The sequence below is a fragment of the Acromyrmex echinatior genome, chromosome 4, assembly GCF_024713525.1.
Source record: "Acromyrmex echinatior isolate Ae372 chromosome 4, ASM2471352v2, whole genome shotgun sequence".
Classification (NCBI taxonomy): Eukaryota; Metazoa; Arthropoda; class Insecta; order Hymenoptera; family Formicidae; genus Acromyrmex; species Acromyrmex echinatior.
In genome coordinates this window covers 3,809,645-3,828,182 of record NC_141855.1, presented here as the reverse complement: position 1 = coordinate 3,828,182, position 18,538 = coordinate 3,809,645, and the positions used below count along the sequence as shown (strand labels likewise).

The 18,538-nt window shown below is 27.3% G+C and overlaps 1 protein-coding gene across 3 annotated transcripts; it reads left to right on the top strand.

The window, feature by feature from the left end:
- The first annotated feature begins 1,201 nt into the window (after positions 1 to 1,201).
- Positions 1,202 to 18,335, top strand: qvr (glycosylphosphatidylinositol-anchored protein quiver). Of its 3 annotated transcripts, none has more exons than XM_011067483.2 (6): positions 1,209 to 1,431; positions 1,549 to 1,692; positions 3,621 to 3,769; positions 6,651 to 6,698; positions 7,571 to 7,717; positions 8,720 to 18,335. In XM_011067483.2, the coding sequence occupies exons 3-6, from the start codon at positions 3,745 to 3,747 to the stop codon at positions 8,974 to 8,976; spliced, it is 477 nt and encodes a 158-aa protein (XP_011065785.1). In that variant the 5' UTR covers positions 1,209 to 1,431; positions 1,549 to 1,692; positions 3,621 to 3,744; the 3' UTR covers positions 8,977 to 18,335. The 3 variants fall into 3 exon arrangements, with proteins under 3 accessions (XP_087261233.1, XP_011065785.1, XP_011065784.1); XM_011067482.2 differs by having other exon boundaries at positions 1,210 to 1,431; positions 1,549 to 1,646; XM_087405107.1 differs by lacking the exon at positions 6,651 to 6,698 and having other exon boundaries at positions 1,202 to 1,431; positions 1,549 to 1,646.
- Positions 18,336 to 18,538: the final 203 nt, after the last annotated feature.

Genomic DNA, 18,538 nt, shown 5'->3' with positions numbered 1-18,538 from the left:
GAATAGAAGTAACGCATTATTTGTAACATTGTTAATACACGAATAAACGCCAAAAGTTTTGATTTTGACAATGTTATTAAAGTCATAACATTGAACAATATTTTAAAAGTTTCAATCTCTTGAATACCTTAGATAATGCTAATATTGGCGGTTCTGCTTTCAAGCCTTATAACTCAAAAAGTACTTAATAAAATAATATTTTGTCATAGTGTTTTAAAGAGCTTTCGAGATAAGCTACAAAGATATGCAGTAAATATTTAAATTAGAGGAGCCAGCTTCGATAATTTTAATCTTGCCAATGTTGTCAAGGTCGTGACCTCCAACAGGTTTTAGTCGTCGCTTGTTATTCGTTAAAAAGTTATTAACAATCAAAGTTCTTTATTATTTCCTCGCTTTGCATAAAAAATCGGATGACTCTAGGCAAGGAGTGCTATGGGGTGAACCTCGCTTCGCGCGGAAAGTCGATCACCCTTAGTCAGTCCATTTGGTACCTCCTCCCCTGTCATCCAACTTTTCATGCAAAGCGGGGAAATATGTGTGTACGCGTATGCGCAAGCGTGCACGAGGTTGCGTATACGTGATATACGTGATATACAGATATACTGGAAAAATGTATGGAAGATTCTATATATATAAGTACTACAGGATGTTTGTAGTGTATACTTTAAACCACTGTAGAGCTCAGACAAGAACTCACATACTCAGTTTATACAAAGTACGTATATTAGTACATGTATCGAATATTCTAGGAATACTAGTAACATATCATTTTGATGTTCTTTGAACATTTTCAGAATATACTTCTGTTAGAGTTAAACACATCTTTTCTTTGATATTTATCCATTTATCTTTCTAGTATATTTAGTCGAAGAAAATTTCCAATTATCACTAATTATTTCAACTTAGTAGCTTTGCAGATAAAGAACACTTTGGTGCACAAACGCTGTCTCAAGGATCGATCTTGATGGGGAATTATTACTATTACTTTCTTTGGCTACTTTAACATCAATTGTACAATTGGTTGAATAAAACTTCACGTTGAATGCTATCAGCGAAAACTATTGTACAAGCTCTTGTCGAAGAGTAGCAGCAGCAGTAGCAGCAGCAGCAGTAGCAGCAGCAGCAGCAGCAGCTTCGTCGGTACAGTTGCCGCAACGTGAGCACGTGGTACGGATGGCCGACGGTGTCATATTGATCGACCTGAATCTATGCTTTGGTCGGCGCGTTGACTAGCGCGCTTGCCAGTACCCTGAAAACACTTGTACGCTGCATTTACAGTGTAATCGCAACCGCATATTCGCATCGTGGCATTTCGCGAACTGCATCGTGCTGCATATTCTTGTAACCTCGTTATGTGCGTTTCGCCGTCGCTATACATCAGGTGATATAGACTCGTCGATAGACACGCCAGGGTGTCTAAGCTAGAAAGAGGTATAATAAGCACAGAGCAATGACGGATTTCATTAGAAAGTCAGAGAATCAAATCTGAAATCACGACACGAGAGAAATGATAATAATTCGTTTAAAAAATTAGATTTTGTTTTCCAGACATCGTTTAAAAACAACGCCAGTGTTGTCACAAGAAAATCAACATTTCCAGATTCCGTGGTTCAATAAAAGTATGTGGGATTCGTGAACACGATTAGGTACATGAATGTGTTAAATCTGCTTCGATTTGTTTCACAGATTCAAGTGAAGTATTTCAAATTTTATGCAGTTTTACTTCATATTTTGATTGTAGTTGGTTAAATATTGTTTAATTAAGTTATTATTAATGTAAAATAATCTAGATATTTTGCACACAAATATATAACACATAAAATACAAAGAATTTAACTTGTTGAATTAAATTGGAAAAATTTCGAAAAAGTTGATTTGAAAGAAATATAAGTATTCCCTTGATATTGATTAAAAAATAGAAAGTACTCAACACACAGAAGATGTTGAGATGTATATATATATATATATATATATATATATATATATATATATATATTGATATATTTAATTAACATTTTAATATATATTTATTAATTTTTTAATAGAAAAAGTAGAGTATTTTTATTTTTTAGAAACATTAAAATAAATAACAAAAAATTATTTTTATATTCCTTTTTCATTATTCCAACAATTATGATTACATAACTGTTGTTACATATGAGTGTGCGTGTAATTTTTATTACTACTTGTCTTAATTCACTTTTTTACAATATAATTACACATTTATTTAAAAAATATATATCTTATATCGTAGAATATACTATTTAATTTTCATAAACAAAATATTAAGTAATTAATACCATAATTTAAGTATAAACATTTTTTAGGATATAAATATTTAAAGTTACAACTAAATGTTACAAAATTAATTAATAATTTATAATATCATAATATTAAGTTCTGTTAAATAATTTAGTGCGCAATTATGTTACTGAACTGCTAAGTGCCTTAAATTAAGCATGCTCTTTTTATGACAATTCTCAAATAGGTTCGTGTTACTATATAAATTTAGAATGAGTAAGTATGCATTTATAGTGATCAAATGTTAACAATAATTAATATATCAACATTTAAAAAAAACTGACAAATTTAATTAACTTTTATTTAACATTAATTCAATGTTATCAACAAAATGAGCAAAATACTTTCCAGCATCAGAAAATTCTAATATAAAAAAATATATAATTAAAATGAAACATATTATCACATTAAAACAAGTTTATTTACAGAATTTATAAAACAAATTATCTGAATGTAACTACAATTTGTTAGTATTATTACATTGTTATATTTAAAACAGCTGAGTATAAAAGATTAATCTTGAGTAGTTACTTTAATTTTAATTGTATAATTGTACAGCTACTTTCCCATTTAGAGTAACTTAAAATTAATAAAGTGAAAAATGTAAAAAAAACCCATCAGAGCCTACAGCTGTCCGGATGCACAGAAAATTCTTTATTTTCGTGTGAATGTAATAAAACGAATAAAATAAACGTTTCGACCTTTCAATTCGGATTCTTATCAATATAAAATATAAATCGAAATTACATAAGCAAATTCCAAGTTGATGATTCCCGACAATTTAGTTCGTTCTTCTTTATCTCTGTTTTCATTTTGACACCACAAGACCTTTACATCGAGTCGCGAGAAAACGCTTACATCAAATCTGACAACCTGATAAGCGATGTGATTCCACTTAGTGACGCAATATATATAACTTCGGTTTTACTTTATCTAATTTGGCATTTAGATAAAGAAGAACGAACTAAATTGTCGGGAATCATCAATTTGGAATTTGCGTTACTTATGTAATTTCGATTTATATTTTATATTGATAAGGACCCTAATTGAAGAGACGAAACGTTTATTTTATTCATTTTGTTACATTTACACGAAAATAAAGAATTTTCTGTGCATCTGAACAGCTGATGTAGGCTCTAATGGGCTTTTTTACATTTTTCACTGATAGATTCTTTCGAGCCTCATTTTATATATTTGTTAAAATTAATAAATTTAATAAAAAATATTTATTATTAATGATACTACAGTGTCAGTTTGATCTATGCATCTTTAAAGAACTGTCCTAAATTTAATTTGAAAAAACTGATTCGTAATTTCAGAGAATATTCGGCTTGAAATATACGGTTGGATCAGCTCGTGCTAATCGGGCGTTACGCTATTCAATGTTTAAGGAAGTTTTGTCATGACGCGAAGCTAAACAAAGGACATCCCGCTGCTATCAGCATGTGGACGAATCATTTGCTAGTGGGTGAGTGTACGTGCGTTCTCGATAGACTTTCCATTTAATTCTGAAAGATTCTGCTATATTTTAAGAAGATAATATCTATTATATAAATGTAAATTGTGTCGAACTGAAGTAGGGCTTCTATCTTACACAAATATCATATTGAACTAGATTTATTCTTTAAAATTGAAACAACTATTATAATCCTCTTGCTTGAAATTCGGACAGAAAAATTTATATATTCCAAAAATTCATATATATCCAGAGTACAAAACCTCTGTTTTTAATGTTAAAATAATTTTGAGCACAAAAGTTATAATACAAATATACACTATGCAAAAAAATTAAAAGATCACCTAGTTTGTCCTCAAAAATAGATAAATATTCAAAAGAGTGTAACTTCATCAAAAATGATCATAACGAGATTTTTAAAAGCATTTTAAAGCTTGAAATATCTACTTCTAAGATCAGTAATTAATATTTTGATCTGATTGATTTTTTACGTAGTTATACGAACAGAAATGGGTATCCTCAAATTTTGTACAAATTTTACGAAGGTTTATAGTGTAAACTAAAACTCGCACACAAAGGCTGTTTAGTCAAAAGAGTGAATCTTCATCTTTAATTTGCTTTTTATTGAACATTGTACGATTTTTTTTCATCAAATTATTTAACATTGAAGTAAAAGGAATTATTTCTTATTCAATGTTGAATAACTCGGTGAAAAAAAATCGTACAACGTTCAATAAAAAAGCAAATTGAAGATAAAGATTCACTCTCTTGACTACTGTAAACAGTATTTGTGTGCGATTTTTAGTTTACGCTATAGATCTTCGTAAAATTTGTACAAAATTTTCAGATCTGACAGATACTCATTTCTGTTCGTATAGCTACGTAAAAAATCAATCAGATCGAAGTATCAATTATCGATCTTGAAAATAAATATTTTCAATCTTTAAAATGCTTTTTTAGAAATCTCATTATGATCATTTTTGACGAAGTTACATTCTTTTGAATATTTATCTATTTTTGAGAACGGATTTGAGGTGATCCTTCAATTTTTTTGCATAGTGTATATTTGTGATGTATAATTGTGGCTTATACGTCAAAATATTTATTAGCATGAAAATCTGATCGTCCCAGTTGGTTATGATTTTGCAATTACTGAGTTTTACGATCTAGAAATCATAGGTGTTATATATTAGATCAATCAACACGCGTATGGCCGCTGCTTCCATGCTGCTAGGTACGTGGACACGTTTTACGTACGTAAGATTCATGAAGAAAAATTACATTTGAGAAATACAAAGGATTATATAAGGAATAAAGATACAGGTTGATATTATACATACCTTTCGTATATATTATAGTACGAATTGTTAACAAATTAACAAGTCAATAATTTTGATATAAAATTTTATAAATTATATTTAAAACTTAAGTTCTTTGTATTTCAAGTCAAATGCGAAGGTATTTTCGAAAAAATGCGTCAGTCATCTCCAAATTATTTTGTTTCACTGATATAGACAATTATTGCTGAATGTTTCATTCGCGAAGAAACTTGCAAAATGTAATAGTTTTACATATAAGTATACTTGCAAAAGCATTTACTTTTATTATCTTTAGTTTACCTATATTTTTATATTTGCTGCACACCACTCGTGCTTTTTTCATTTCTTTTCTACTCTGTTCTGTATTTTTGTATACTCCTATATATATCTTCTACACATATTTTTTACTCGGTATTCTATTACCCTAGAGAATCCTGTAAGATAAACCTTTTCTCAATAATAACAGATTCTGTAAATATCTATACAATAACTATCAAAGTACTGTACAAGCATACTTAGAGAAAAGCATAGCAACTATAAAGATGACAACTATACGAGTTTAATAAGTAGAATTATAGTGTACCTATGTAGTATACCTATACAGTTAAAAAAACTAATGTATACTTAAATAAATTATTTAATTGTCACAATAATTATAAAATATGTAGTTTATTCAACTACGTATATTAATTCTACATATAAAACTTATATATAAAATTTATATGTATAATAGAATTAATGTATGAAGTTGCTATGTATATAGGTGGCAACCACTATGGCTTTTTTTCTAAGTGTAAGAATATCAATTTAGTTCATTTACCTCTTACAGTGTTACATAGTATAATTCGGTTGTACAAACAATAATTACAGCAATTGCCTTATGTTGCATGGCAAATTATAAATATAATGAATAAAATGCAATTATTGATATTGATACAACTTTTATAAAATTGTTAACTTTTTGGTCTTTCACACTGTGTATTAAAATATCTAAGATATGTGAGAAATTATTTCTTAAAATTTTTCAGCGTACTTACATTTTGTAACTTAACATGTCTCAAAACTCTTTTAAAATTGTGTACGAGCAAGTTTGATTTCTAAATTCCCAGATATTATCATTTACTACTGTATATTTTTCTGTACTGTGTACCTTCTAATTACATTGCATGAATGTCAATTTTACATCCTATACTTCTATATTCTATTCTTTGTTATCAATTCTTACATGTATACTTTACAATTTACAAAAACAAAAGCACAAAAAGATTAGAATTATTCAGCAAACAGAAAAATATGGACTGACTGTCGTGCGAATTTTTTTTTTATTAATCGGATAGCATTATTAGCTAGCACAATTATCAGCAGTCTCCAACATCATTAATACCGATATGCTAGAGCCGCGCTATGCAGATGGTAGTAGTTGTAATGATAGTTATAATTATCGTAGTCGTTATATAATAGCGTTAGTCCTGTTGCTTGCGTTACCACAGATAACACCAAGTTACTTAAGCTAGCTACTTGCGCGCAATGTCAACACACATTGCCTAAAGCAATAACGAATCTTTCATTTTCAGCGGCAATTGTACTCGCGGTTGCCACCGTCTGTCATGCGGAGTGCCAGAGTGAGTGATTAAGCCAGCTTACTCTCCTCGGTATGCTCGTACCGTGTTATCGTTTGCTAAGGACTCTATAACGTTCGATGAAGCTCAATGCGTTTGCGGCCAAAAGACTTGATTTTATCAGAATGTCCATCTCAGGGTGAAAAAGTGTTCTTTAACGAGAGTTATCCGATCGAGATTGCTCTCGCTTCGAACGGAACAAAAATTGTATCAAAAAACGTTTTGCTAAAACATACAGTTATTTCAATAATTAAATATATTTTTGATTATTGAATTTTGATAAATTATAACGGATCTTTGTAAATTGTAATAAATGCCGCTCAGCAATTAAAACAAATTAATTCTATTCTTATCTAATTTCATCGAACATAACCACATTACCGAAACGTATTGTCTGTCGTGCCATGAAAGCGAACGATGCTTAATATTTTACTTTTAGAATTTATAACCGCGCTCATTGCTACATGAAACCTTACATAAAAAATGTGCACTCGGGAAATTGTGTAATATATGTGTGTATATATATATATATATATATATATATATATATATATATATATATATATGTATGTATAATAAAGTGCTAAATATAGCTTATTGATAAGCTTGTCATTTATAAATGTTTATAATATTCATTGAATATACATCACATTTGGTTAAAAGTTATTCATTATTATTAAAAATTATTAATTACTTTTGTTAAACAATCAGAATCATGTTTAACACTAAATGAAAGCAAGAATCTGTAAACAAATTTAACATTGTTAAAAATAAGTGTCTATCATAGAAAGATTATATATTGTTTGACTTCGTACATTTTTCCCCAAGTGCGATAAAGAGAAAACATGGTCTTTAAAAGCGCATTTGTTTTACAGCTCGTTCCATTTACTGCTACGAATGCGATTCATGGACAGATCTCAGATGCAAAGATCCTTTCAACTATACGGCACTACCCAGAGACCAGCCACCGCTGATGACATGTAACGGATGCTGCGTGAAAATGGTTCGCAATGCAAAATCACGTAAGTATTTATCTTTATTATAAGAAAGCCACCTTTTTTAGAGAGAATTAAAATGTCTATTAGACTTTTCATAACTCAGACTACATCATAGCTGATTAAATTTAAAGAAACTAATTTAACGACATTCAAACATCTCACAAGAGAAATCTGGCAAGTATAAAATAAAAAAGACTGAAATTTGCATGCATAAAGTAGACTCAAACATAGATTTAATGACAAATTAATTTCTTGTTGGTTGATAAAGAGTTTTAAGGACACATTCTCTTGAAAATTTTCTCGTTCTTGAGCAAATATCGCCGAAACAAAGAGAAATACAAAAATATTTTGAATAAAAGTTTTATAATTTTGAAAATACTTTATAATAACGTGATTAGAATTTTCGAAAATATAAAAATTTTCAAAGTAAATACTCTACTGCTTACCTTTTCTTTTAATTTAAAAACTTTTTCCAATTCAATTAAAGTTATTATTTCACATAAAATATACTTGTCGGTAGTTCGTTCGAATACGTGTTTATTTGATGTGATCTTTAGAATATCTCCTAAAGTATTGCGAAAATTGCAAAATGGTAAAGAACTTTTCGATTCATTATCAATTCAATCCGCTCTATCTGCTCACGAGAAGTGATCCCGTAAAACGTCTATATAACTTGGTCAAAACATTTTTGTTTTTATTTCTTATTATTTTGGTGCGCGCGATCATAGAAAATTATTCAGAAACATTCACTTAATTAGAAACAAAAACCAATATTATTTCAAGAAATTGATTTTACTTTTAAATCTCGTTTATCAGCAATAAAAATGTTTTGTAATTCATTTTGAAATTCATCTATTCTATATTTAAGAAAACTAAGATTTTCTTTAATTTTACTTTAATTAAACGGTTTTTTTAAAGTAAATTATGATATTATGGCAAAACAATTATACATATATTAAAGAATCATTAGATATAAGAGCATATATTTTGATTAACTTATTGCTTATTATTCCCTTTGGCTTACAGCGTACGAAAGCGTAAGAAGAACCTGCACCGCGCAGCTACAAATAAACTTATTCATGGTGGACCACGTGTGCATGATGGAAAGTACCGGCACTGGTCACATGTGCTTCTGTGAGGAGGATATGTGCAATCGTGTACCCCCGACCTCGAGTTCAAATCCCATACTCCTACTGATCCTGTCGACCATCCTTATTCTGCGTTCGGCAATCTTAAGAGCCTCCGCTTGCTTTGTAGAACGTTGCAATAATCATATCGTATAACATCAATTAATTCGATCCACCCATCGCAGTGGTGTTCAATCATATCCTTTGTAGAAATTTTAGCGAGTCGACAAACCGATAACACGACCAATCGTCGGAACGAACGATTAAAGCCGACTTTGATCTCGAAGGCTAGGTCCTTCGAGATATTGAAGAAAGTAGTCAAATAAGCATATAAGAATGATAGACGATTGACGTGAACGATTATCGATTAACTATGTGCCTCTTTCAAGCGCATGTATCGAGCCATTAGATCGCATAGAAATTGAATATATTACATTTGTGTAATATAAAAATTTTATCAAAGTTTTGCATATCTTAATTATAATAGATACCATATGCGTAATAGAAGATGAGGATGTTATAAGATGAATTCGGGTATATGTTAAAAGCTGAAGAAATATATATATAAATAGACGTCTGCAAGTAAAATATAGTATTTATCCTATATTCTCATAAAAAAATTATTATTCATTATAATGCTGCTCAAATTAATTTTATTAATTAATTTATGTTTCCCTCGAAGACCCTTTGAGGTAAACATAATATAATGGTAAATTCGGTCACTTGCAGTACACTGGATTGATGCATATTAAAAGCTGCTTTATATATATTAAGTATTTAAATGCAGTATAATTAATTTTGGCAATAAAATAATACATGTATATTCTATTAAATAATGTTAAATATCACATTATTAAATATTTTTTTTAATATTTAAATCCTTTTACATTTAATTTTGCTAATTTTATGGACAACAGTTTGTTGCGCTGTAATTTTACGCAATTATGATTTTATGCCATAACTGTGATCCAAATCGATATTTGAAATATGAACATCTGACGAAAACTATTAATATAGTCTATCTGCTGTGTGATTTTGGACCATAGTTGTGTGAAATTATGACATTAATCTAGTGTAATGCAATTGACTAAATTCTCAATAAGAGAGTTAAGCCGCGCATCTAATACTTTTAAATAATAGATGAAAGAAAGTTAAACAAAGTTATTAAATAGCATTAACAATAAATGTTATGATAAACTTATCTTAGAATAGATTTTTAGGATTAGAGAATTATTAATTACTGTAACTCTAATAGAAAATTTCATCTTCTTTTCAAAGAGATTTGCCCAATTTGTGAACATCGTTCATTCCGATTATTGGTCTTAGACAGCATCGATAGTACCTAGGCGTTTCTCGTAGAAATCATCCCAACTATCTAATCGACACCTCTAACATTTACGGGGCGAGTCCGAGTTCTCTATTAGTTGCTCTTCGAGCAAGCACGGCTAGCTATCATTATTAGTAATATATATAAACCCTGAGGAAGAAATTTTATTGAAAAAACAAGCTAAATTTGAAATAGAGTGATTAAATTACATGATTTAATTAATTTAAGTTTGAATGATAAAAACTATATTTGTAGCAAAATTGACTTAATGCAATAATTCCATTAGAAAATTTAATTATTTCTGTAATATTATTTGGCATACATTGCATACAGATATATTGCAAATTATTTATTTAAATTATATAATTCTACAATATTTCTTATTTAAACCTAGCATTTTTGATGCTTTAAATATTTGGCAATTATATAATTGATTGTAAATATTTATTGTTTAGTCTTAAAAATTCTTAAATCTTAAAAAATATAATACATAATTTTAAATTGACAAGTAGAATATAACATAAATTTCTTCCTTAGCGTTACCGGGCTGCATGTACTCGACTGTCGTCCAGGAACATCGATGATTAGCCCTATCTCATAATATTATGATAAAGAGAAGAAACAAAATGTGGATACTCTCTAGCTTTTGAATTCTTCTCACAATAATGCACCTCACTGTTGTTCGTTTTATTTTAATGCGACAATGTTCGATGCGACTAGTCGAGTTTCGTTTGATGCAAAAAATTATAAAGAAGCACAACAAAATTAGACGAGGTATGAACGCCGATTGTACATGACGTATTACATAAAAAATATTTATATATTATACATAAAGAATTTGGATTTTGGAGTATTAAAAAAAATAGTGAAAAGCAAAAATCTTCTACGTATAAAATCTAAAGTCTATAGTTCCGAAATTCATGTAATTCACACATTAAGCCATTATATACATTTAAAATAGAAATACTGATAGAAGTTTTCTCGAATCATATTTTTTTATGTCTGTTGCACAGATTTGCTTAATATACAAAGTGAATAATTGTATATAAAAAATTTTTCTAACACAATATGACTTGTACAGTTATTCATATAAAAGTATTAAGATAAAGTTATTAAAAAATTAATAGTTCACGATATATTCTATTCTGGCATACTTGACATATAATATTTTGAAGTATAAAATGTCTTCGAAATTATTTATGTTTTCATAATCTTACTTTAATACTTTCTTGCACAGAATAATAAGAAATAATTAATATAAAGAAAGCATTTTATATACAGAATGACTATTATTGAGTCATGTTATATTAGAAAAATCGTATAATTAAAAAAAATATAGGTAACCTTGAAGTCTTTGACTCATAGAAAAGAAAAAAATTATTACTAGCGTGTTATGAGATTCTTGATATAATTTTATAATAAAAATATTTTAATATGTATTTCCAAAAATATTAGTGATATGCTAAATGGACAAAATTATTGCCTTATTCTATATATTAGTTTCTGCAGAATTATACAGTTCAATATGTCATTCAATCACGGTTTTAAAATTTAATATAATAATACTGATAACATATTATGTACTGATAAAATAATGACTATATGACAATATTGGTGACACTGTAATGACAAATGGCGTTCATTCGTCGTGCAAACGATTTAGTGGAATGCTTCCTTGATTATCTAATTATGATTTTTTTTTTCTCTTCTTTACATTACTTTTTTTCCTGTTCCTTTTTTACTTTCTCCATTTTTTCTTTCTCTCTCTTTCTCTCTCTCTTTCTCTCTCTCTCTCTCTCTCTCTCTCTCTCTCTCTCTCTCTCTCTCTGTCTCTCTCTCTCCCCCTCTCTTTCACAGAGCTTGAGTTTTTATTTTTTGCATTTTTCTTACATTCTTCTTATTCTATAATTTTCTGGTAGATATATTTTGGTAGTTTTAGGAAAAACATTCTTATACTCAAAATGAGAGAGATGGGAGATAAATGAATTTACGATAGAAGGCGAGCTTGTACGATAGAAACGTATTCTAACTTAGAAGGCATGGTTGCAGCATACACAGACAAAGCTGACAGACGCAGAGATAATCGACCGACGAGCAGCGAAAATAATTTTCTCAAGTTCAGAAAGTTACTTGGCTACATATACGCAGATTTTTTAAAACGTTTTGTTTTTTAAACAAAATATTTTATCTGAAAAATCTCAAATAAAATTTGTAAGTTAGACAAAAAAATATAAACATTGGATAACAAAGTAATTAAAATTCATTTCACACTAAATATAAATTTTTTTCTGTAAAAATTATAAAATAAAAATATATAAAAAATTTCAAGTTTTTAAAAGTTTTTTAATAATAAGTATTTGAAAATTCGAAAATTGAAATGAATTTAAGAAATTCAAAATTTAAAGTAAAATTCGATTTTTAAAAAATAATTCAAAAGTTAGAAAGAAATTCGTTAAAAAATGTAATTATAAATTTGCATAGAAGTTCAACTTAAATTTGCTAATAATCTTCTGAAATTAGGCATACACATAAGAGTCTAGATCATTATATTAATAAAGATTCAGAACATTAAAAAAAGATCGAGTCGCACGCAGACAAAAATAAAGTTGAGTGCATGGATTGTAGCGTTTGTAAGACTGTATAATTTATGGAAAGTCAACGCAAAACATATATTTTTATACTTAAACTTATATTTTTGTACTTAAAGACTCTTTTGTTTGCATAAAGATTAATTTTATGTATATTTCGCTGCGTGAATAGAAAAGCGAAATAAGTCAAAATTTAATTTCTTTATCAACACAGCGAAATGATGCGCAAAAAATTATTTAGATATATTTATATCTTTTTAAGAATGACAAGGAACGCCAACATTGTTACTTTTTTATAATAACGATTTAGTAATGAGTTATAATGACGTTAGATACAATTTTTCATAACAATAACCAGGATTGGAATAGTCACTTTCGAAAATAATTTGTTACCATTACGCATTTTTCATTAAAAAATAAAAATAATTGAAGAAAGTAATTCGTTATTTTATTTAATACGTAACATTACGTAACATGTAAAGTAACGAATCATTTTCTTTAAATAACGAATTACTTTCTACATAAAAAATTGTAATTTTATTACCAAGTCATTATTATAAAAAAGTAACAGTAATGTCGTTACAAGAAACATGTTATTTGCATATTTGCATATTTTATATCTCTTTTAAAAAGAATAAAAGAGGATAGTCTTATTTATGTAATTATTTTTATTATATTTATTACTTATATAATTATATTTTTTTCTAATAAGAAAATATTTCTGTAATAATATTCTTTCCATTTTATCTAAAAATGTTTTCTTTGTGTATCTTTATGTAATTTATCTATATATAATAATTTTATAAAAAGAATATTTTCACGTAATTATTTTGAACATAAATATTTCATAAGTAACTTAAACAATATGTCTTTTGTAGACAATAGTTAAAATCATGATTAATTAGTACAGGCAGTAGTTTTGACGTTCGACTTTCAAATAAATATACAGCAACACTTTGCATGACACTGCATGATCTTATCATTATTAATCTTGTGTGAACGAGTACTCCACTTTAATAGTCACTAATCGAAAGCGAACAGCGCTAGAATTTTTTTAAATATTAAACACACTATTAATTTAAACAGACAATCAATGAAATATCAAAAATTCAAAAATTCAGAGCTGTTTCACAGCTTAAATAGAAACAATTAAATCCGCTGTTCCTTTTCTCCTGTAGCTCGTCCAAATACAACACAGCTACAGAATTAACAAAGATACGGATATAACAACTGTGACGACTATATAATAACCCACGATACCTTCCACCCTAACAATGCAACGCAAAGCAGACGAAAAACAAAGCACAACGTGAGCCTTCAGCTTTATAATTCGTGCCGCGAATAACGAATTTACCGCTTTTGATAAAAATTCATCTGCTAAATTGAGTTTAACTTTTGATTTTTTTAGAAAATTTTGATTATTCAGCAGAGAAAACTGTTGAATCAGCTTCAGCATTTAATTTAGTACGTTATGATGGTATACATCTGCGATCCTCAATGAATATTTATATATATATGATCTGTATAATTATCATAATAACATGTACATATATATATGTATGTATGTATGTATGTATGTATATATATATATATATATATACATATATATATATATATATGTGTGTATGCATGTATAACTAAAGTATTTAAAATGTTCTAATATGTTCTTATATAATATAAAAATTACGGCCATACAGCCAGTATCAGGATTGATCATCTATTTGAATTATTTTATTTAAAAGAGAGTTTTTGCAATACAAGTATATTTTATATTACATTTCAGCATTATCTTATTATTTTTCAAATAAAAATATTTCAAATACATGTTAAAAGTCCTGGCCAGGATATGGCCATATAAATATACTTGTCCATAATACGAAATGTTTTAAATGCTAAGTATTAATTTTCTTTCTCAAATAAATTATGTATGATTATAATTTATAATACTTTCTACGATCAGAAATATGTGTACAAATATGTATAAATGCAAGAGGTTTAATAGTCACTGATGTACGCCATTTTAAATCGATTATAATTTATCAATGATACAACTGTTATCTCTGTTGAAAAAACCATTGATCGGTGTTGCAATTGTTTGCAACGACCAAGCTGAACGCACATGTCCTCACAGAGAGGCTTTCGAATCGGAGCCTCTTGCCAAATAAGCTTCGGTGCTTGTTTGACTAATGGCGAGCAAACCGACGTTTCTTTGGCAAGCCATGCGGCTCGTGTCGCGTCATTTGTTCATTGTCGCACGCGCGGCTGCGAGGCTATCTATTCATGTTTTAATCACGAATACGTCATTTTTATTCTCCTACCCCGTTTCTCTGTTTCTTTATTTTTTGATATTATTTTATATATAACATCTTTCAATATCTTTCAATATCTTCTGATTTAATGTATTTTTCTTGAATCAAATATAAGTGCTCTTTGTGTGATCGAAGAAAATGCTCAAATTGAATTGCATTTTGATTTAATTTTAATTAAGCGTTTCACGATCTTTATACGTTGAGATTATCCTTTTCTTAGAAAAATGAAGTTTTTTAATAAACTCAAACAAAAATGAAATGGCATTGAGACAAAAGTTCATGTTTCACAATTATGAATATACTATCTACATAGTATAATAAAAATTTATAAAAAGATGACATTACTGTGTGTGGATCACTATTAGTTAAAAATTCTAATATTAAAGTCTAAAAACAATAAATTAGTAAGCCAAATTTTACTACAAAGAATGCGACCAAAATATTTCCCCAATCAGTTAGGGAAATAAAAGGTTGAAACAGATATCAAATGAAAAATATGATTAAGCTGAAACAAATGTATAAGTTTTATTTTGTAGCGATTTTTCGTTGCAAAGTTATAGGGTTTCGAAAGTCTCAAATTTAAAACATATGGCCACACTATTGTTATATAGCTCATAATTATATTATACATAATTATATATTTATAGGAAATGATTATCACTTTACATTGCATCTTTTATTGATTAGTGAAATGTGATCATTTAAGATTATGCAATATATTGATAATATTTTTTAGGCTTTTACGGATATTTCTTTTAAACATGATAGAGGCTTTGCAGATTATCTCCGTGTCGTGCCAGCTTAGCATTAGATCACGACATGACAATAATCAGCAAATCCTCTGGCATCTTTGAAGTGTAATATATTGTCACGTATAGTTGACATTTGTGAAAATACATATGTTTCTGTACAATTAAACTAACGGATTTAAATATTATTTCTTGTTTTCATATACTCAAATTGATTAGTAATACTTTTATTATCAAAAATCAACCGGAAATTCAATTGAAACACTTGGATTTCGGATTTTTTATTGATATTTTGATGTAACTTTTTATCCACTGAAAAATAGAAGTCATAAGCTTTCAAATAATTTCTTATATGCAGCAAAACTCCAACGTTTGCGTATTTTTTTATAATAAAAATTATTTTAAATTTGGAACCCTATAATTTTGGAACGGAAAATCAAAATAAAACTTATATATTTGCTTTCAGCTCTCAACAAGATTTTTTATTTGGTACATTCAACCCCTTATTTCCTTAATTAGATTGAGGAACATGTCCAATTTAACCGAATTCTTTGAAATCGACTATTCTTCTATTAACAATATTGAGTTTCTTTCTTTATAAAAAATGTATAAAAAATAACGATTAATGAAATTTGAAAAATAAATATGTTGAACATATTTCCTCAAAACGGAGATACGGGAATATCGATATTAAATCCTAGTTTATTGGTAATAATCGGTACTAGCCTCGCAGCTGAAAAGTATCCACGTATAGCTATTAAATCTATCTACAATATGAATTACTTAGTAGAGAAAATCGTAGGAAAATCGACACAAGAACAATATTATAGATAAAAAGGAAAATTTTAATAGATAAGAATAATTTGTAAAAATACACAAATAAATTGATTTAATCCTTTAACACAAAGATTGTATATACACATAATTTTCAATTTTATTCATCAGAATATAATATTTATTTTACAATAAATTTAAAAAATTTTGTGCTTAAATTAATATTAGGTGTTGGAATTAATTCGTAGCATTTTACAAGTGATGGGAAGTACTTTCATTAATGTATTTTTTAATGCTCATGTGAAATAAATAACATTCTTTCATTAAAAAACGCTACGAATTAATTCCAACACCTAATAAATTAATAAATTAATCAGTAAACAGAATGAGAGTATAGTTAAAGGATTAATTATTGAAATACATATATATTTTATTATAAATTGTACTTTTACACAATATGCGATAATTATGTATAACATAAAAAAAATGTAACTTTTTATTTCATTGTTACGTATTTAAAGAAACAGTGATAATTATGTATAACATTAAAAAAATGTAACTTTTTATTTCATTGTTACGTATTTAAAGAAACAATGATATGTTAATCTTATTTATAAATTTAAGAGTAAATGAAGGCGAATGTGTTAAATAATTGTAATCGTCTGCGTTGACGACAAAGAATGTTCCCCGTTCTTATAAATTGTTAATAATTAATGCATTTTATCAATAAGCTTTAATTTATTTTTTATCTAAATTTTTAGAAGAATTTTTATCTAAATTGTATGTAAACTTAAATATCATTAATTGAATCTATTTCAATTTATACAAATTAAGAAAAGAAGATTTCTTTATCGAACTGTATTTATTATTCATTATCCTGATTTAATTAATATAGTTTGTCGCAAACTTGTATGTAGATTTTAAATCATAAAAAAATATGTCATTGAGTAACAAATATGTTATTGAGTATAAATAGATATGTTATTGAGTTATCAAGTAATGAAAATAAAATACAGTCTACAATTTTTCTATTTAATAATATTAATATAATAAAATAAACATGAAGATTCTTAGATATCTTTCATTAATCTGCTACTGCTCAATTTGTTATATTCACGACAAATAATTTCATATTATACTTCTTCGAAAATTTGAAGAAATGTTACATAAAATTGCTAGACTCACAATTAAATACATTTTAACAAAAAGAAGAGCATAAAACCACAGCACAAGATATTCTTTGTAATATATAAATTATTTATAAACGTAATTATATATTAAATATCACAAAGAATATCTTATGCTGTGGTTTTATGCTCTTCTTTTTGTTAACTTTTAATTTATAAATCACATTTGTGATAATTATATATAAATACATTTTCTTAATAAATATCAAAAGTATATATTTTTATGTACGTTAATACTATAATATTATACTACAAATGTATTTGCTTATTTATTAAAATTTTTAAATCATTTTTATAAATAAGAATATATATCATCGCTACACAAAATTTAACTATTTTTTTAATATGTTATTTAGTAACACGACATACTTAATTAAAATTAATTTAATTAGAAAACACATAAAATCAAATTACTTTGAATACAAATTTTAATTTATATTAAATTATAAATCAGTATTAATGTTTTAAACATATTTATATTTGTCGGTATTTACGATAGAAAATTAATTTTACAAGTATAAATTATTTATAAATTGTCTATTTAACATTGAAGAATCAATAAATGTAAGTTTTATTATTGATATTTTGTGCATTTCAATATATATTGCTATATTTTTATTAATACTTAATAAAAATTTATGACATTATTAACAGCTTATTTAGTAAAATAAGCTGTTGATAACAATAAATAAAGAAAATAATTAAAAGCAACTTTCTTGTTTGTACATTTAAAAATTATAAATAAATGAATGTTGCAAAAATCTTGCGTAGATACTCGACCATC

Excerpts from the sequence above, each read along its gene's own strand:
- qvr (XM_011067483.2), top strand. The coding sequence starts at position 3,745 with ATGTGGACGAATCATTTGCTAGTGG. Across the intron at positions 3,770-6,650 it reads GACGAATCATTTGCTAGTGG|CGGCAATTGTACTCGCGGTT; the intron begins GTGAGTGTACGT and ends TTTCATTTTCAG. Across the intron at positions 6,699-7,570 it reads CTGTCATGCGGAGTGCCAGA|CTCGTTCCATTTACTGCTAC; the intron begins GTGAGTGATTAA and ends TTTGTTTTACAG.